Source organism: Perognathus longimembris, chromosome 16 (genome assembly GCF_023159225.1).
Source record: "Perognathus longimembris pacificus isolate PPM17 chromosome 16, ASM2315922v1, whole genome shotgun sequence".
In the NCBI taxonomy this organism is placed as follows: domain Eukaryota; kingdom Metazoa; phylum Chordata; class Mammalia; order Rodentia; family Heteromyidae; genus Perognathus; species Perognathus longimembris.
The window spans coordinates 23,756,089-23,777,106 of NC_063176.1; the positions used below are offsets into that span (position 1 = coordinate 23,756,089).

Here is a 21,018-nt window from a genome sequence, read left to right on the forward strand (position 1 = left end):
TTAGTTTCCCAATCCCAGAATAACCTGTCTTGGTACTTTAATGGTCATCATACTTCCAAGTGTTTTAACCCAAAGACCAGCAAATTAACTATGGCTGACATTAAGTATGCATATGTTTTGAGTTTTTCTTTTTCTTTTTTTTTTTTTTGTACCAGTACGGACATGGGCTCAGTGCCTTTTACTTTTGCCTGGCTTTTTGCTCAAGGCTAGTGCTGTACCAACGGAAGCACACTTCTCTTCTGGCTGACTGGAGATAATGAGTCTCTGGGATTTGTCTGCCTGGGCTAGTGTGGACCCTCAATCTTCAGATCTCAACCTCTTGTGTAGCTAGAATGAGTTTTCTAAATTTTTAACACATAATCAGTATTTGAATACAAGCTGCTTGTCTTACATTTTCAGAGCAATACAGATAGATATTCCAGCTCCACACTTAGCTTTAAGAAACTGAATGCCACTGCCACATACATTTTTAGGCAATAATGGTCTTCCTGCTGCTGTGTAACAGCTGAACAAAACCCACAGATGAGAAATGAAAAAAAAAAAAGCACCTTTTCCAAATCTGGAAACACTGAACCTTTTAAGGCACTCAGTCATTCTGACATTGTTTCTATTTACCAGGAAGAGAGTGTTGAAGAATGCATCGTGTTGGTTCAATAGATGTTGGCAGAATCCAGAACCACTTTGGCATCATAGTCTTACTGGCTGCCTGCTGTCAGTCAGAGGCTAGCTTATCCAGCAAACCAGCAGCACTCCTGTGCCTGAGAAATAGCTGGCTCTGCTGGATCGTCTATTTTACATTAGAGATCAATTCTTATTCATCTTCATTTCTGGTGCTATCTGTGATTCAAGAAAAAAAGGCTCAGCAATTTGGAATCACCTAGCCATTTGAATCAGCTGTTCCTGGGCTGGGCTGAGAGCATCATCTATAAGTGGACATTTTATTCCTTCAAGGGAATGGTTCTTACTATGCTTGAGCAAAGAGTGAGTGACCGTGTGTCTGCACTGATTGCCAGGACTTAATGCACCGTGACTCAAGTGCTCCTCTCTCCCACAGTGCCATTCACATCATGCTGGTTGGAAGTGCATCCAAGAAAACAAAAACCCTGCCTCAGCATAATGTTGGAAAGGGAAACCTTGAGCATGGGCTTCCAGTTCCCCCTTCTGCTGGACACTCTGAGGGGGGAAGAAGGGAATTCATTTCTCTCTCCCCAGAATTGTTGAACTCTGACTTTATAATAAATCTACAATATGGTGAAACAACTTCAACTGTAAAACATCTACACATAAAAAGAAAACTTTCAAAATCTTGGGGAAAGAAGGAAAAGGAACTCTATACACTGTTGGAAGGATGAGAATTAGCTCAACCACTATAGCAGTTAGAGTGGAGCTTCCTCAAAAAGCTGAAAATAAAGCTTCCATATGATTCTGCTATACCACTCCTTGGCAAATATGGGAAGAAATATAAATTAACACACAAGACAGATACCTGCACATCCGTGTGTATACCAGTACTAATTACAACAGCCACACGTGGAATCAGCCTAGGAGCCCACAGGCTGATAACTGGATTTTTAGAACACAGAGGGTGGCACATAAATAATAAAAGAATAAAAAGGAATGAGATCATGTTTGCAGGAAAATGGATGGAACTGGTGATCATTATATTTAGTGAGATTAACCAAGCTGAGATAGTACCCAAGAAAATGAGGGAGGGAGTAACACTGTTCAAAAAGAAATGTACTCATTACCTGACTTATGTAACTGTAACCCCTCTGTACATTACTCTTACCAAAAAAAAACTCTAAAAAATGACAGTAGCCGATGTTTTTTATCATATACAAAATCTGTACCAAAAAGATGGTAGAATTTGAAGTGCAGGACTGTTTAGAGGGAAAAACAGAAGGTGAGGGGTAGAGAGAATAACAAGGGGTGAAGAGCACAATGATACCCAACAAAAACTGTTTTTAAAAAAGTGAGAGGTAGGGGGCTGGGGATATGGCCTAGTGGCAAGAGAGCTTGCCTCGTATACATAAAGCCCTGGGTTCGATTCCCCAGCACCACATATACAGAAAACGGCCAGAAGTGGCGCTGTGGCTCAAGTGGCAGAGTGCTAGCCTTGAGCAAAAGGAAGCCAAGGACAGTGCTCAAGCCCTGAGTCCAAGGCCCAGGACTGGCCAAAAAAAAAAAAAAAAAAAAGTGAGAGGTAGTAAGAACGAAGAAATGATGGAGTAAAACTGACCAAAGTATATGCAAGCAACATCACAAATCAATTTCTGCTAGTAAAAATGTTAAGTACCTTTGTTTACCTAATTGTCTAGTGCTTTCCATTTCCCTTGCTGTTTCAATACAGCCAGCACAGTGCTACCTGACTTTATCAACAGGGAACTATACTGTTTGTTTTGTTTTGTGTGTGGTACTAGGGCTTGAACTTTCGACATCATGCTTACTACCACTTTCCCCAGTCCTTTTAGGCTTAGCTAATTTTTTTTAGGTAGAAGCTGAAAGGCTGGAAGGGGCCAAGCTTGGGCTGTGATCCTCCTACCTACACCTTCCATACAGCTGGTTTACACGTGTGAGCCACCATGCCAACTTATTTTTTGAGATGGAATCTCTTTTGTTCTGCCTGGGTTGGCCTCCAACGTTCACCTTTTGATCTTCATGCTCCCTACTCGAGTAACTAGAATTATAAGTATGAGCCACTATGCCTGGCCTTTGGAAATACTTTTGATTTTCTCATAAAAGGAACAAACATAGTTGGCATACCTCTTCTCCCTTGTTGATCAGTCTAGCACTTGACTGTAACACCTGAAGCTACAGTTGCATTCTGTTGAGTATGACAAAGTGACATTTAAGCAAGGCTGAGTGGGAAAGGCCTACCAGACCTTTTAGTAACATCCTTAAGTCCCCGTACCAACCAGGTGAATATCTTTGATCTGTGAGAGGAAAACAACGAACCATAGTTTACTTGAAGTGTTTTGTGACCTGTACTCAAAGCCTTCCTAACTGCTATGAAACAGACAAGGGAGTTCAGAATAAAATTTTATAACTTGTCTTAATAAATAGTGATAATTCTTACCAGGTGATGGTGGCTCACATCAGTAATCCTAGCTGCTTAGGAGACTGAGATCTAAGGATCGCAGTTCAAAGCCAGCCTAGGCAGGAGAGTCTATGAGATTTTTATTGCCAATTGAACCCCCAGGAAAATGTAAGCAGAACTGTGGTTCAGAGTGGTAGAGTGCTAGTCTTGAGTGAAAGAGCTCAGGGACAGAATCCAAGGCCTGAGTTCAAGCCGCATGACCGACAAAAAATAAACAACAACCAATAATTCTAGCAGGAGGCTGGGAATACAGTTCATCAGTAGAGCACTTGCCCAGCATGCATGAGGCCATAGGTTCAGTCTCGGCACCCTTCCACCACCTCACAAGCCCAAATGGCTGTAGTAATATGGGAAGCTGAGGACCCTCCATGTATGCCCACTGCACACAGCTAAAGTTGGACACCTGGTACACAATCACAGACTGGCTCCTGCTTGCCCATCATTTATTTTCTCTGTCCTATTTTCCCCAATACACGTGTAGAGGTGTATAGATGCCAAAAATTTGAAAGACGTGTAGTCAACCAACATGTTTTTGTGACTGGCATCTGTAATTAACATTATCAGGAGTCTGCTATTCCTTTTACTCTTCCCACTAGTTAAACTATTAGTCTTTTTAGCCCAATTTTCTCTTCTGATGCTACCTTAATGTCTCCATATTGATTATTCACCCAAGATTATTTACATGAGGCCAAGTTCTCCAGAAGCTGGCAGTTTAATTTTTTCTATGTAGCAGTTGCTTAGCAGTGTCTGACACAGTAGGTCTGTTATTTGTTGAGTATGAGTGGAGTTACACAGATTGAGATCTTTTGTCTCTTTCTATTTTCTATGTGATCAGTGGCTAATGAAAATAAGAATTAAGAAGTTAGCTAAACTGGACATGGTGGTACACACCTATAATCTTAGCTTTTGGCATTTAATGAGGGTGAAAGGATGAGGCAGGAGGGTCACAAGTTCCAGGCCAGCATGGGTTTTTCATCTTTATAGACATCTTTATAGATGCCTTCCTTCTCCATAAACCCTAGTCAATGTGAGAAATTTTCATAACTAAACAGTTTTCTGCCTGAAATGTTTTTCTACTAAACCTCTTCCAGTATCATTCCCTGACCATAATCACAAAGGCACATGTGTATACCTGGAGTTTTTATGAATTTTTATGAATTTTTTATGAATTTTTTTCCTTTATTTCATTTCCCTTTTTCTCATGGGCAAGTTTTTGGTTTTGGTTTTTTAAATTTTATTATCAAGGTGATGTACAGAGGGGTTACAGTTACATACATAGTTGTTACTCCTTCCCTCATTTTCTCCCACCTTTCCTCTCCCTAATCTATCCCCTCCCAAAACACACACACACACACACACACACACACACACACACACACAGAATGGGGAAAATACTGAACATGAATAACCTGCTCCTTAACTCACTACCTAGTGTACCTTGAGCAAATACTTCACTCCCCAAACCTCTAAACCTCTAGGATTGTGGTGAAAAGCCAAACAACCAATCGCATTCTGGCTCCTGCTTGCCTGTCCGTCCAACACCTCACAGGGTTGTTGTGAAGAACTAAACAAAACAACACATTTCACTAGGATATTGTCCCATGAAAGCAGATTTTGAAGTTATGGCTTACTGACTCATTCCCAACACCTCAAAGACTATCTGATACATAACACGGTGAATTCTGAGAAATTCTTAGAATATTATAAAGATGTAATATATTACATGAAAGGTATTATTATTACTACTATAACATTATTATTCACTTATATAACATTATTATTCACTTATTATAAACCAAGGCTGCCAATGTGGAGTATAAGGATTTTCTTAGTCTTTAGCAATTTGGAATGGAGTTAAAACTACATTTAGAGGCAAGTCTTTTCACATTTATTTATTTGGGGGCTGGGGATATGGTCTAGTGGCAAGAGTGCTTGCCTCATATACATAAAGAGCTGGGTTCAATTCCCCAGCTCCACATATACAGAAAATGGCCAGAAGTGGCGCTGTGGCTCAAGTGGCAGAGTGCTAGCCTTGAGCAAAAAGCCAGGGACAGTGCTCAGGCCCTAAGTCCAAGCCCCAGGACTGGTCAAAAAAAAAAAAAAAGATACACATTTATTTTGTTATTCAACCAGCTTTTGAGGATACATACTATATTCCAGGCATTATTTTAAGTGCTGGACCTACAGTTGATGAGAGTCAGGCCCACCACAGAGGTATTTGCTCTTTGGATATGACATATATTTTGAAAAGGTTATGTATTCATTGTTGTGTATTATATATGTATATATTTTCAACTATCATCAATTTATGAGAAACTTAAAAGAATCATTTAGAATTAATCATCCAAAAACACATCTATTATAATTAAATTTTGAAGCAATCACAGTATTAATCACAATTTTTAAAAAGTGTACAAATGAAAATCAATAAGCCCAAACTACACTTTAAATGCTTATTTTTAAAAAGTAACGAAAACATGAATTATCTATAAAGAAATAAAGGAAGAACATCATTTAGGGAACTATAGACAGCAGGATAATAAGGAAATACTTCAGACATATTTATTTGAATTAAGTTGCTACCTTAGATGAAATAGACCATTTTCTTGACTGTCAACAATTATAAGTAAACACTGGCTAAAGAAGAAATATTTTTTAATCTGAATTGCTCTGTATCACACTAAACAAACCAGAATAGCAATTTAAAATCTTCCCCCAAATCTTTTTGAGTTCTAGTGGATTCACTTGTAAATTTCTCCCACATATGAAAAAGACACATTTTTATTTCAAAAAGTAAAAGAATATTCCCAGTCCTCTTCTGAGTCTAGCATTACATTGATAGCAACATTTAAGCTAGTAAAGATCAGAACTAGTAGAAAAAGTCCCCAGTAAAATCTAAATTACCAACAAATAAGAATGAGAGTCCATCATTACCAAATGGAATTTATTCCAGAAACAAAAGGTTAGTCCAACCTTTGGAAAAAAGATCAGCATAATTCACCATGTTAAAACACACACACACACACACACACACACACACACACACACACACACACACACACACACACACACAATCGGTACTTTCCTCTGAAGAGATTTGGAAAACCTGTTTGATAAAATTTGACACTTATTCCTATTTAAAAAAAAAAAAAACCAGCAAATTTAGGATACAAAGTACTTTCTTCAGCAGTTCCCATTCTGAGCCATGACCCAAACCATCTGAGATTCAGCATTTCAAGAATCAATATTATTAAAGTATAAGTTCTTTAAAGTTAAAGAAGAGGCTCGATGAATTACAATTAAAATCTCCACATCCTTTTACCCACAGAAATTGATTAGCTGATTCTAAAATGTATTAGGAATGCAAATGACCTAAAATAGCCAGGAAAAACTTGAAAAAGGAAAAAAAACAGAAACAAAAAAAAAGTTTGAGTGCATGTTAACTGATTTCAAGACGCCATAAATTATAGTAATCCAGGACTGGGAATATGGCCTAGTGGCAAGAGTGCTTGCCATGTATACATGGGTTTGATTCCTCAGCACCACATACATAGAAAATGGCCAGAAGTGATACTGTGGCTCAAGTGGCAGAGTGCTAGCCTTGAGCAAAAAGAAGCCAGGGACAAAAAAAAAAAAAAGATAATCAGAGGTATACTCCCTATTCCTAGTATGGAAATGCTTTTAGTTTGAACTCAGTTGTAGTTACATAGAGTCTTGTAAACAACTGTTGTGAGATTACACAGAACATTTGATCTCTATTCCTATGATATATTCCTAGAATTGCCCAAAACAGATGTATATTTCAATTTACATTTTCCCTGCTAAGATTATGAGAATCTGTACAGGATTGTAACAGTCTCCAAATAACTCGACTATTTTGGTAAAAAAAAAAACAACAAAAAACCAAAAACAGCCAGGGACAGCGCTGAGGCCTGGAGTTCAAGGCCAGGACTGGCCAAAAAAAAAAAAAAAAAACTTATAGTAATCAAGACCAGACCATTTTTGTAAGGGTAGGCAAATATATCAGTGGAATAAATTAGGGAGTTGAGAAATCAACCTATACATAATGCATTTATAACTGATTTTCTACCAAAGAACCCAAAGCGGAGGGATAGATGGCCTTTGAAAAAATGGGGCTAGGGCTATTATTACACCATTCAAAAAATGTATTTAAAATGTATGGTAAAGTTAAAAAGTGAAAGTGTAATCATAAAAACTATAGTAAAAATATTTTACAGGCGCCTTCTCCAGGAAGGGCCAGATTTCTGCCTTTTACCCCTAATGTCGACGCCCCTTGCCAGCAGGAAGCAGCCAGAGAGAGTCTTCGCCCTTTTTCATAACTATTAAAAGGCTGGAATGTTAGGTCCTCTCCCTGAGGGCTACATGCAGATGCCCGCACCTCATTAAGTCTCCACCCAGTTACCTGGGTAACCTGCAGACCTGGAGGCAGTTACCTCCCCTTTCCCTGAGGTCACATCCTAATCCACCTGGCCACACCCCTTGCCCCTGCCCTAGATATAAGGCAGGGCTGGATGCGGGTTGCTCTCTCTCTCCCTTCTCTCCGGCCATGGATCATCTCGGCCACAGGCCAGCAGTTCGGTAATAAACTTTCTCTCCAGCCTGGAAAAAAAAAAAATATTTTACAGGAAAACACAGAAGACTTTTTTTTGTAACTTTAGAGAGAAGTCATCTCAGATGCTTCCGAATGCACTACTACTCATGAAACATTACAACAGGCTTTACAAAAATTATAAAAGGCACAAGAATGAAGTGAGTGACAAATGGAAGAAAATATTTGTAATACACAGAAGACTTGAAATCAGTACACACACACACGACAATACAATTTTTAATAAGAGTGAATGATTTGAACAGTTTTATACAAGGAGATATAATAATGGTGAATTAGACTCTGAAATGAAGAATTAGTAGGGCTTGGAATATAGCCTACTGGTAGAGTGCTTGCCCTGTATGCCCCTGGTTTGATTCTTCAGCACCACATACATAGAAAATGCCAGAAGTGGTGCTGTGGCTCAAGTTGTAGAGTGCTAACCTTGAGCAAAAAAGAAGCCAAGGACAGTGCTCAGGCCCTGAGTTCAAGCTCCAAGACTGGCAACAAAAAAAAAAAGTCACAGGAAAATGCAAAGTAAAAAGTATTAAACTGGTTGCTCATGCCTATAATCTTAGCTACTCAGGAGGCTGAGATCTGAGGATTGCAGTTCCAAGTCAGACTGCAGAGGAGAATTTATGAGACTCTTATCTCCTATTAACTCCCAAAAAGGCAGAAGTGAAGCTGTGGCTCAATGGTAGGGTGCTAGCCTTGAGCAAAAAAAGCTTAGGGACAGGGCCATGACCCTGAGATCAAGCCCCAGGACCATCACACATAAAAAGTAATTTTATTATTTAGCTTTCCACTTTGAAAAACACTGTTAATACTACATAAACTATTTTGATTTTGATTTTAACTGACAGGCTATTACCAAACTTAACACAGCATAACCATTATACTCTGGAAGTTGGTTTGAGCAGGAATATTCCAGGGTCTTACTAACTAACCTTTACATTAATTACTCCCCACACTTTCAAGGGTACTTTTTTCTATTGCTTAACTAGAACTTTGTTAAATGTTTACAACAGCATATTTTCGGGAAAAAAATTCTTAGAATTTTGCCAATCTAATTTTTTACAATAATTAAAAAGAAAAAGAAGCAAGGTAACTAAATTAAGCTACCTCTCCAGTATGACTAAGTAACAGAGTTAAATTATAGCTCCCTAAGACTGAGTCACATTTTGGCCAGTCTAATTTAGGACTTAGAAACAATGGTAATGTTTGAGAAAATAAAGACTCAGCAAATTACCATGTACCTTGAAATGCAGGGTGAAGAAGTGCTTTAATCAAGTGTGTGGTGGAGCACTGACTCTGACGTTGCACATTGTATGCGTGTATTAAAATACATTTATGGACATAATATGGACCATTACCAGGAGTCAAAATTTATAAATAGCATAAAAACCTGAGAAATCATGGGCTGGGAATGTGGCCTAGTGGCAAGAGTGCTCGCCTCGTATACATGAAGCCCTGGGTTCAATTCCTCCGCACCACATATATAGGAAACAGCCAGAAGTGGTGCTGTGGCTCATGTGGTAGAGCGTTAGCCTTGAGCAAAAAGAAGCCAGGGACAGTGCTCAGGCCCTGAGTTCAAGCCCAGGACTGGCAAAAAAAAAAAAAACAAAAAAACAAAAAAAACAAACCTGAGAAATCAGTGGGAAGGCTGTGTGACTTACCCAGTTACATACCTGGTTGGGGATGGGAGATAACAGCCCAGAGGCCACAGTTCCAGTTCCCACTCTAGGTGAACAGCAGTATGAATTTGCATCATGTACCCGAGACAAAAACTTAAAAGCGCACATGGATCAATTTTACCACATATGACAATTTACATATAAAGATGGGGGAATATGGAAAACCAAGTCTAGAGTTTGGATGTCTTGATTAACTTGACAAAGAGTTTTGTATTCGTTAGGCTACCACAATGAATATTAATCCTCTTCCCACAGAATTTGTTGATGGGAGGATAACTGACTTCCTCCATCTCTAAGTACTTGTATCTTTTAAGAAAAGTTACTCTACCAATACTATAAAACTCTACATTAGGATGTTACAATCTTGACCAATAGAGAGTGACTTTCTAAATGCAACCGCTTCTACTAACAGGATTTAAAAATTCTCCAAGCCAGCTTGTTCTTCAGCTTGTTGCTGGCTAAGTGGAGCTAATCATCTCATGAACTTTCTACCTGGGCTGCTTTCAAACCTCAATCCTCAGATCTCAGCACCATGAATAGCTAGGATTTCAGTTAAAAATAAACCAAGCTAAGAGTGCAAAGCCTTAAGTTCAAGCTCCTGTTCCAGACTCTCTCACACGCACGCGCTCACACACTCACACACAGAGACACACAAACACTAAAAACAACCTAAAATCCTCTTGTAATTATAGCTTAACTAGTTTTAGGCTAAGTGATCTGATACATCAAATCTGCCTTTAATTACCCCAGCAGGGTGAGGAAGAACAGGAAGGGCAAGCAGATGCGAGGGGAAGCTGAAACTAGAGTAACAGAAGCATGACAGCTGTTGAAGCTTGGTAATGTGTGAGTGTTCATAGTTTTCTTCATATTTGAAAAACTCTACAATTAAAAGTGAATTTTTAAAAACTTCTAAATATGCATTAGACACTTTAAGCTACCTCTGGAACATGTCTAAAATAAAAAAAAATCACTGCAAAACAAATCCAGGTGGTCTATTGTTTGTTTGTTTGTTTTTGGTAAAGTCAAATTAAAAATGAAGGATTTACCAGTATGTACTTAACTTTTTACTATTTGTAAGAAGGCTATTATCGCCACCTACTGGACATTTTGATTGACTACTTGCTAGAAAAAAAAAAAAAAACCAGTATCAAATAGGTCCTCTCCCATTCTGCACCATGCATCTAGTTTTTAACAAGACAGTACTAAATAATACCCTCAAAATTAGTTCATATTAGTGATGTTACTTAATGTCATATAACATCACTTTTACTTGTGAAATGCCACCTACTGAAATGTGCATCATAAAAATTTTGGTTAGAAAGAAACTGGTGATCACCTTGTTTCACATTAGATTTCAGAATTTGAATTGTTTGCCCATGGGGTTAGAATTTAAATTATTTACAACAAAGTTTGCAAAGTTAGAAACTGGTGCTGGTTCTTAAGCTCAGAACATTATTCTTTTTCATCTTAGCCTTTTAAAATTCTGCCTTAAATTACAAATGCTTTTATTTTTGATAACTTGTAATTTGCCACTCTGGTGCTTTAGAATCCCTTGTGGAATTTTTTAAACTGATGCTGATCCACAAGTCAAAGACTGTTATATTACAGCTAGGGTTAAAATCAGTACATAGTGTCCTCAAAGTGTGGTCCTTCAACCAACCTCCTCATCACCTGGTTGGAAATGCAGTTTCAAGGTCTACCAGACATTTCTGGGTAAAGACCAACCAACATTTGTGTTTTGCAAGCCTTCCAGTTTATTTGGTGCAAACTGAAGTGTGAGAATCACTAGTATTTACTATAAAAATATGAGGATCTTAGAGGAGCACAATAGCTCAATAGCAATGTACATAGGACCACATAAGATGATGCTAAGCAAAATTAACTAGAAGATTTGGAAATAACTGGTTTATCTTTGTTGTTGTTATTTTCAATGTACCATATGAAATTATGCCCTTTTCTTTTGTCTTTCTTCCCCATGGTTTTACCCTTGGTGTCAATGTAACTGATTTTGGTACCCCGGGTATTGTATTATGTTTACAGGAACTAGGGAAGGGAAGGGGAACACCAAAATGGAGAGACAAAGGGTAAAAGGTGAACCAATGCAACAGCAATGTTTATAAGACAATATGCTATAAACCAACCGTACAACTTGGGGGAGAATGGGGAGGAAACCAGGGAAGGGGGAAGGTGGGGAAAAAATGAAGGAGGAGGTAACAATCTTGATAAGAAATGTACTCACTGCCTCAGGTAAAAAACTGTAACCCCTCTCTATACATTACTTTCACAATAAATGTTTTAAAATATGAGGATCTTACTTGATTTGAATATAAGATTAATTACTATTCTCTAAGAATAATAAAAAGTTTTGTGTGAGGAATGATATAGTACAATTCTATTCTTTTTCCATAAATATACCATTATAAACATTTAACCATGGGAGGGAAAGAAGAGAGTAATTTACTGATAGGCTAATTAATAAGATTTTGGAATATTTCTTCCCAGAACTTTTCCACCTGTATTTCTTTATTCTTGTTTGTTCTAATCCATAAAGCACCTTTTTAAGACATAGTCTTTTAGCTATATCTCATTTTGTTGTTGTTGTTGAAGACAAGGTTTTACCACATAATCCAGGATGGTCATAAACTTGCTACAAAGCCCAAGCTGACTTTCAATCCATGATCTTCTTGCTTCAGCCTTTCAATTACTGGGATTACAAGTGTGTACTGCAACATTTGGTTAAATCATAACTTTTGACTCTGGAATATAATTTCTAAAAATAAAGGGGAAAGGGCTGGGGATATGGCCTAGTGGCAAGAGTGCCTGCCTCGGATACACGAGGCCCTGGGTTCGATTCCCCAGCACCACATATACAGAAAACTGCCAGAAGCGGCGCTGTGGCTCAAGTGGCAGAGTGCTAGCCTTGAGCGGGAAGAAGCCAGGGACAGTGCTCAGGCCCTGAGTCCAAGGCCCAGGACTGGCCAAAAAAAAGGGGAAAATATATTATGCTACAAATAATATAGAACAATAATTAATCATTTTAACATATATAAAATAAAGAATTCAAAAGGAGAAAGAACTTGAAACTAGTTTTAACTGCCCCAAAATTGGGGAAATAATAACATAAACTTGAACAGCAAGGACAGAACATTACCATTAAAATGGTACTTTGTATATTAGATTTTAAATAATACCTTTAGACGATTACTTTAGTATCTGCCCTGCTTTCCATTTCTTTCAAATGAAAACAAAGGAAAAATACTGAAATACTAATGCTGTTTATGTCTGAGCAGTAAGATTGAGTTACTCATACCAATGTTCTAATCTTTTTGATCATAGGAGTATAATTACCTTATTTAACTGAAACAGCATAATATAGTAGGTACTCACTCACAGGGAAGTGCTGTTACTGTTTTATAGCGATGGTACTGCTATATTTGGTAAACAGTCCCTAATTTAATTTTCCAATGGGAACAAAAGCTTCCTAGGGGACAGTGGATGTTCTCAGTTACTTGGACTTCCCAGACAACTAAAATTTCAAAATCAATTTGGGAGGCATACACGCAGCTTTCTAAATGTTCCTTACAAATCAAGGCTATTAAAACTATACCAACTAATTTACCCTATTACTTTGTGAAAGAAAAGCATTTAAACACTCCATAAAAAAGCAGAGATAGTCTTATAATAAACTATTCGCAAGGAAGGACAATTGGCAATTACATGTCAAAATTATTTGTACCTTTCTTTATCTTTCACATACCACTAAACACTTAAAGATCAATCTAGTCTGTTAACAATCTTGCTAGAAGACACCTTATTAGCCTCATTCTTCATCCATTAACAGGTTTTCTAGCTTCCTCATGGGATGTTTCACAGACACCAAACACCTATTACATTCATTAGCAAAGGAATCCAGGATCAAATCAGCACAAATATGAAAGTACTACACGTAGGGTCTCACATGCATTTAGAAGCATGATTTTTTTTAAAAAATTATAAAATGTACAAATATTATCATTATAAATTGATTCCTAAAAGATATTACCTTTTTAATGTATATTTTCTTTATTCAAGTTATCACAAATGGATTCAGAATTCCTTAAAATAACATCTTATGCATGTTTTTCTTTAAAACAATGCCATTTGCCTTATGGGAACTATGGTGCTACTATATTCTCAGATGCTATTGCTCCCAAGAGAAAGTCACTAAGCTAGAAACAGCCACTGGGTCTATATTCTATATATATGTAAAATCTGGATGCTGAAAAGAAGTCATGGCAGGATTTAAGAGAAATTCAGTCATAGAGAATTTTTTTTTCTTAATTTTGAAATGGAAAACTTTCAATGTTAGAATTCACTTTCACATGGTATGGTGAAGAAATCACAAGACCGCAAATATAGAAATAATTGTTTTATAATTTTATCTGTTCCTTCTTAGTCCACTGAAAAAGAATTTCAAATATCAGCTCTTACAGGCAACTTCTTTGTCCCTTTTGTTGTTGTTGTTGGTTGTGGGGCTTCAACTCAGGGCCTGGGCCCTGTCCCTGAGCTTTTCGGCTCAAGGCTAGTGCTCTACTGCTTTGAGCCACAATTCTGCTTTTGTTTTTCTGGTGGTTAATTGAAGATAAAAGTCTCACAGACTTTGCTGCCCAGGCTGACTATGAACAGCCATCCTCATAACTCAGCTTCCTGAATAACTAAGATTATGGGGGTGAGCCATCAGCATCCAGCTCTTCGTCACTTTCTTCAGCTTCAACTTCTTCAGGCTCTTTGTCCTTTTCTTCAGCTTCAGCTTCTTTAGGCAACAAGCGGTCCATCTTCAGCAGCAGGCCTTCACTCGTTGAACTACGAAGGAAAGCACGAACCACAAAGGGACCTGAGAACAAAGACAAGAGGCAACTCTGCTTACTCCAGATTTCTGAGGGGTAAATACAAACATATGCCAAACTAATACTTTAGGTTATAACAAAGGGAAGAGAATTCCATCTCCAGAGTAGAAAATAAATTAGCTGGACTAGAGGTTCATCCTTGAAATTGCACACTCACGAATAATCCATTTCCTTCTCCCAGAAGACAATCAACTAGAATTCATTTTATTGCACAGTTAACAGTAGAGCAGGTGGTGATATTTACATTTGACAGAAATACTTAAAATATTTAAATTTAAGTGTTTAAATATTTAACTTTTACATGTTAATATTTAAAATGTACATTTAAATGTTTTTGTTTAAATATTTATTAATTTTAATATTTACATAAAACAGTCAACACAGAAGGTACTTTTGGATTATCAAAAAGCTGGTAAAGGGGATGGGAATATGGCCTAGTGGCAAGAGTGCTTGTCTCGTATACAGCTTCGTATACATGAAGCCTTGGGTTCGATTCCTCAGCACCACATATATAGAAAACGGCCAGAAGTGGCGCTGTGGCTCAAGTGTCAGAGTGCTAGCTAGCCTTGAGCAAAAAGAAGCCAGGGATAGTGCCGAGGCCCTGAGTTCAAGGCCCAGGACTGGCCAAAAAAAAAAAAGCTGGTAAAATTCTCTAAAAATTAAGAGCTGCTCATAAGTATTCATTGAAAATGGAAGATTTTATTTAAAATGTCAAAAAAAGAGAATAGCTGTTCTGCTTAGAGGACTTTCTGCTCACCACTCCTTGCATCTCGCAGGATCCATGTAATGTAAGAAGTCATCCACACACACTGACTACAAGCTACGACCATATACTGAATAAAATAAAATAAATGAGTTACTTAACCAACAGTGTTTTAAATTCCTAAGGAGAAGAAAAATAGCTTCATTATTATAAAACTAAGCCTGACAAAAATTCTATTCTGGTAAGTCCATAAGTGAGAAGACAACCATTCACAGTATAGTTGGTCTGAAGAAAGAATTTGAATGGTACATAATGTATAATAAAGGCATTGGCCTAGCTTGTAATCTAGCCTATTATATTGTTTGCATATCTTGATCATGTCTGTTTCTCTGTTCTTATAAGAAATGATTGTCTAGGCAAGCAGTGGTGTCTCACCCCTATAATCCAGCTACTCAGGAGGCTGAAATCTGAGGAAGCCAGGCAGATAAATCCAAGAGGCTCTTATCTTTAATTAATCAGCAAAAAAGGAGGAACTGGAAATATGCCCTACCAGTCAGAGTATTAGTGTTGAGGTCAAAAGCTTAGTGAGAATGTAAAGCCTGAGTTTGAATACCAACACATACACACAAAAAGGGGGTAGGGTGATTCTCCTGACCTTGACAAAAAAAGTCTTTTCTCTAAAATAAGATGAAGAAATCCAGTTAAGAGGACATAGCTAGCAAGAAAGCCCACAGAAATGGAAGATCTTTACTAGCTATGCATCAGACAAGGGCTTCATATCTAAAATATACTTAAGAGCTGAAAAAATTAAACCTAAAAGAATCAACAACCTAATTAATAAATGGGCTAAAGACGTAAACAGAGACTTTCCAGAAGAAGTAGTAACAATGGCCAATAGACATATGAAGAAATGAAATGTTCACCATCTCTGACCATAAAAGAAATGCAAATCAAAACAACATTGAGATTCCTGTTGTATTCCAAGAGCAAGAATAATCCACAGAGGCACAACATAAGGTAGGAAGGGGTTTTATTTACAAAGGAGTTTATTTACAACCTAAAACCCAGAAGCAGAGCAGCCCTCCACCTCCAAATGCTAGCCTGAGACTACCTTGTCCTGGCTAGTTACCCAGAAGCCAGAACTGAACTGACCTGACCTCTGAACCTCTACTCTTTAACCTCCAACTACCTCAGCCTCCAAACCTCCAAACCTCTAAACCTCCAGAGGAGCAAGCTTCCTTCCTGCAGGCCTCACCTCTCCTCAGGCCCCAAGCTTCAAGCCTCCCCACAAGCCTTAGGCTTCTCTACAGCCCTTAAGACTCTCCACAGGCCTCAGGCTTCAAACTTTCTCACAGGCCTCAGGCTCCTCTCAGCTCAGCTCCGCTCTCTGCCTGCTTTTCTCTGCTCTGCTCTGCTCCACCCCACCAGCAGGCACTGTCAGCTTCTCTCTCCTCCCTCCTTTCTTTCTAGACAGGCAGCCTATATGTACACTCAGGGCCTCTGAAGCCTGCCCCCTCCAATTGCCGGACCACGTAGAACTGCCACCCTGGTGGTGTGGGGTGGGACTTCCTAGGCTGCCCCTCCCTCACTCCTGATGCAGCCTAATGACACGCCCCCTCCTACAGTCTGTGACAGTGACACAGCCCTGCTGGTTATTACACTCCACTTCACCCCAGTTAGAATGGCCATATCAAGGAAACTAACAATAACGGATGCCAGTGAAGATGTGGCCAAAAGCAAACACTACTATATAGTACTGGTGGGAATGTAAACCTGTTCAACCACTCTGGAAAGCAGTATGGAGGTTCCTCAAAAGACTAAACATAGAGCTTCTCTATGACCCAGCAATCCCACTCTTGGGCATTTATCCAAGAGACCACAGACAAGACCACACTAAAGCTACCAGCACAATCATGTTCATTGCAGCATTATTTACCATAACCAAGATATGGGACCAACTCAGATGCCCCTCAGTGGACAAATGGATCAAGAAAATATGTTGTGTATATATATATATATATATATATATATATATATATATATATATACACAAAATGGAATTCTATGCTTCCATCAGAAAGAATCATATTGCACCATTTAGGAGGAAATGGGAAAACTTGGAAAAATTTCCCTCATTTATAGTAATTAGAATGTGCCTACAAATCTACAAGTCAACACAATGGGTAATAAAAGACAAAAAAAATTACACTTGGACATGATAAATTAAACGGAACTCTATAAACATTCACACAATAAGACCAAAGGAGGATATTCTTTGGAGAGGATCACAAAGTCTCAATAGCTATGGGCATATGATCATATAAAATGATGTTTATCAAAATGAACTCCAAGACATGAAAACCAGAGGCTTTAAGTTATTTTGCTTCTTTTTTTTTTTTAACTCTTGTCACTGTTTTTAATCTCTGTGCTTTTTGTCTAATATTTAAGTTTATCTGTTTTGGGGAGTTTAAAGGGGAGCACAGAAATGGTGGGGCAAAGGGTGAAAAAATGCAGTAGTGATTCTTACTAGATACTATGGCCTGCGGACATGAGAGCCTGAACCCTGGGCCTGTGGATGGAGGAAGCCTGAGCCCCGGGGCCTGCAGAGAATGGAGGCCAGAACGGCCCAGCTCTGGGCTGGAAGAGAGCCAAGGCCTTCAGAGCCAAAGGCTTGCTGAGAGCTAGAGGCCTGAGGAGAGTGGACAGAGGAACAGAGCGGAGAGCCCGAGGCCTGAGGGGGAGTTTGAAGCCTGAAGCCTGAAGGGGAGTCCGGAGGCTGAGGCCTGAGGAGGAGTCTGGAGTCTGAGACCTGCTGAGAAGCATAAAGCCTGTGAGGAGGCTAAAGCCTGAAGAGAGGCGAGGCCTATAGGAAGGAAGTTTGCTCCTCTGAAGGTTTGGAGGTTTGGAGGCTGAGGTGGTTGGAGATTAAGGTGTGGAGGTTCAGAGTTCAAGTGAGGACAGGTCTCAGGTCTGGGTTCTGGGTAGCTAGCCCAGGACAAAGTAGTCGCAGGCTAGCATTTGGAGATGGAAGGCTGCTCTGGTTGTGGGGTTTAGGTTATAAATAAAATCCCTTTGTAAATAAAACCCCTTCCCACCTTAAGTTGTGTTTCTGTGGATTATTCTTGCTCTCGGAATACAACAAAATAACTATATAACTTGTAGGGGGTGGAGGTGGGAGGAAAAACTGGGAGAAAAGGAAGAGATAACATTGTTCAAAAAAGAAATGTACTCATTATGTGACTGTAACCCCTCTGTACGTCACCTTTATAATAAAAATAAATAACTTTTTTAAAAGAAGAAAGCCAGCTGCTAGTGTCTGGGACAAAGTCAATGATCTGGCTTTAAAATATAATTTCATGAGTGATTTTAGTTCTTATTCTAAAGTAATCAACTTTCTTGCAAATAAATCTTCTTTAGTGTTAATGACTAGAATAATGTGGGAATTTAGAAAGCTCAGAATTAAAAACTACAACTCATTTAAAAAAAACTAAGTAGAAATCCTTGAGATAATTAAATTTTATTTATTTACTTCTTGGATATATTGCTACTACTGTACTTGTATGTTAACTTGTTTTCTTAATATTTTATATTATTTGGAGCTAACGGGTAATCTACATCTGCAAGTCACTTACCCAAATTCAATGCTCTATGCTTACTGACTTCATTAATAACTGTTCTCAGATTGGCAGTTATCTGGTCACTCGTCATGTCCAACTGAAAGAAACGGAAATGTATAACATTAGTGATAAAAGTAACAAGAAATGCAGTTTGGGAACTGCATTAAGTATTTATTCTTCATATTCTTCATATTGCTTTTCAAATATTCACTTGATGCAATATTTTTTAAGAGACTCAACTATAAAAAGAAAGAAAAACTCTTTAACTCATCCTTTGTAATGCTACATTTACCTGGCTTTACATGTCAAGATTTCATTACCTTGAAGAACATATTATATCAGAGTGCTTTAAAGTCTTTCCACTTGAAGTTCCCTGATTCCTAAGTATTTGCCCCAAAGCAAATCTTGGATATACAAACCACTCCAACGTATATCCACTCCAATGTATTAGTGGTACCTTTTCTGTTAAAGTGTTTGGCGAGTTACTAATAAAGGAAACTAAGAAAACATTTAGAAATTAATGCTTTCTTGGGTACAAAATAAAGCAACTTGACTAAATGCATTCAGACAATACATATATCACAGAGAGAATTTCAGTATGCTATGCTAATATTCTAATTCTTCACTGGGTGCCAGTAGCTCACGCCTGTATTTCTAACTACTCAGGAGGCTGAGATCTAAGGATCAAGGTTCAAAGCCAGCCCAGGCAGAAAAGTCCCTGTGAAACTCTTATCTCCAATTAACCACTCAAAAAACCAAAGTGCAGCTATGGCTCAAAGTGGTAGAGTGCTAGCCTTGAGCAGAAGACCTCAGGGATAGCACCCAGGCCCTAAGTTCAAGCCCCATCACCAACCAAAATAAAAACAAAAAAAATTCAAAATTTTCAAATACTCTAGGCAATACCAATTATATTGCAATTTAGAAAGAAATATGAAGTAAATATATGGTGATCAAATCAAGTCCTATTCATAAAAAATACCCAAACCTTAATTAAATTCTTTTTTAAAAGTCCTGCTGTTTGTTAACTAAATTCAGTGAATGTTAGTCTTCTTAAATATACTAAATTTAATTCTTTTTTTTTTCAAATTTTTATTATCAAACTGATGTACAGAGAGGTTACAGTTTCATACGTTGGGCATTGGATACATTTCTTGTACTGTTTGTTACCTTGTCCCTCATACCCCCTTCCCTCCTACTAAATTTAATTCTATTTCATGTAAATGTTTAGAGAATTTTGAACTCTGCCAAAAGAATGAATTTCTAAAAATTCAATACAACTTTTAATAGCATAACTGGCAAAAAATGAAAGAAATTTTAAAAAAACTGTATTTTCTCATCTATGCCACTCCACAGGTGGACGTTTTCAGAGGGAACAAAGTCAAAGTACAGCTGGGGACATGGTTCAAAGGATAGGGCAAGGCACTTGCCTACCAAGTATGAGGCCCTGAGTTCAAAGCCCAGCATTAGCCAAAATAAGCAAAATCATAAGCTAATTAGTTAATTAAATCAAAGCTGTGCTAAGTGCACTTTATTAAGTTTACAGATTTGAGACCTTAAGTTGCAATAGAGGACAGAAAGCACCTTGCACACTTTATGCTAAAAATGAAAAGGCAAAAGGCATCTACACCACCTCTCAGTACAATTCTTCATTTTACCTCTAACTGTCCTTCTCTATTAGCAACTGCAGTGACCACCACAGTTCTCACAAGTTCCTTTACCCTTTGATAAAGACCTATGCCAACATTAAGTTTTAAACAGGAAAAAAAGCTTCATGTCCAACATATTTTATCACTTATATTGTTATAACACATCATATTAAACTCAGAATTTTATTACTAATATCTGTAGTCCTACATTACTTTTCCCATGGTAGGCCAAAACAACAATATATACTTTAGAAATGTAAACCATTACCCATACAACTTCCATTATTAGGGTTCCTCCAGTGACTTGTTTCGTTTTGTTTTTTGGTGGGAACAGGTAGGAATGGAAGGTAGGAGATGGAAGACAAGACTGGGGATTAAATCCAGGGCCTTTCTGCCCTCTGCCATAGACAGATCCTAACAGATCCTGTATCCTAACAGATCTGTATCCTAACAGATTCTCAACTGCAGAGAGAACACCGAACTCCATGAAGTACCATATCTGAGTAGATAATAAAGGCAGTACTATTTAAGGTTAGTGCTTGTCTACTTCAGGAAAAAATAGCTACCTTTTTGCTTTAATTCTCAGATTCTCACGTCTATACAATTCCTAAGGATTGTATTCAACAAAATTCTTATGATTATGAAAAAACTAAAAAAAAAAATCAATCATTCTTCTCGCATTTTTCTTTTGGTCCCTGCGAAAAACATGTTATATTTTATCTCAAGGCAAAAATATTGTCGTGAACATGTCCAAGAGAGATTTTAG

The 21,018-nt window shown here is 38.0% G+C and overlaps 1 protein-coding gene across 2 annotated transcripts in view; it reads right to left on the minus strand.

Annotated features, from left to right (window-relative positions):
• Positions 1-14,050: 14,050 nt before the first annotated feature.
• Positions 14,051-21,018, minus strand: part of Mrpl1 (mitochondrial ribosomal protein L1) — a 57,945-nt gene continuing 50,977 nt past the window's right edge. The window contains exons 8-9 of one of the 2 annotated variants that reach the window (XM_048364277.1): positions 18,622-18,703; positions 14,051-14,273 (exon numbers count right to left, since the gene is read on the minus strand). In XM_048364277.1, the coding sequence (XP_048220234.1) occupies positions 14,101-14,273; positions 18,622-18,703 (255 nt within the window). In that variant the 3' untranslated portion in view covers positions 14,051-14,100. The remainder of the gene's footprint in view (positions 14,274-18,621; positions 18,704-21,018) is intronic. The other variant, XM_048364278.1, reaches the window with a different exon arrangement.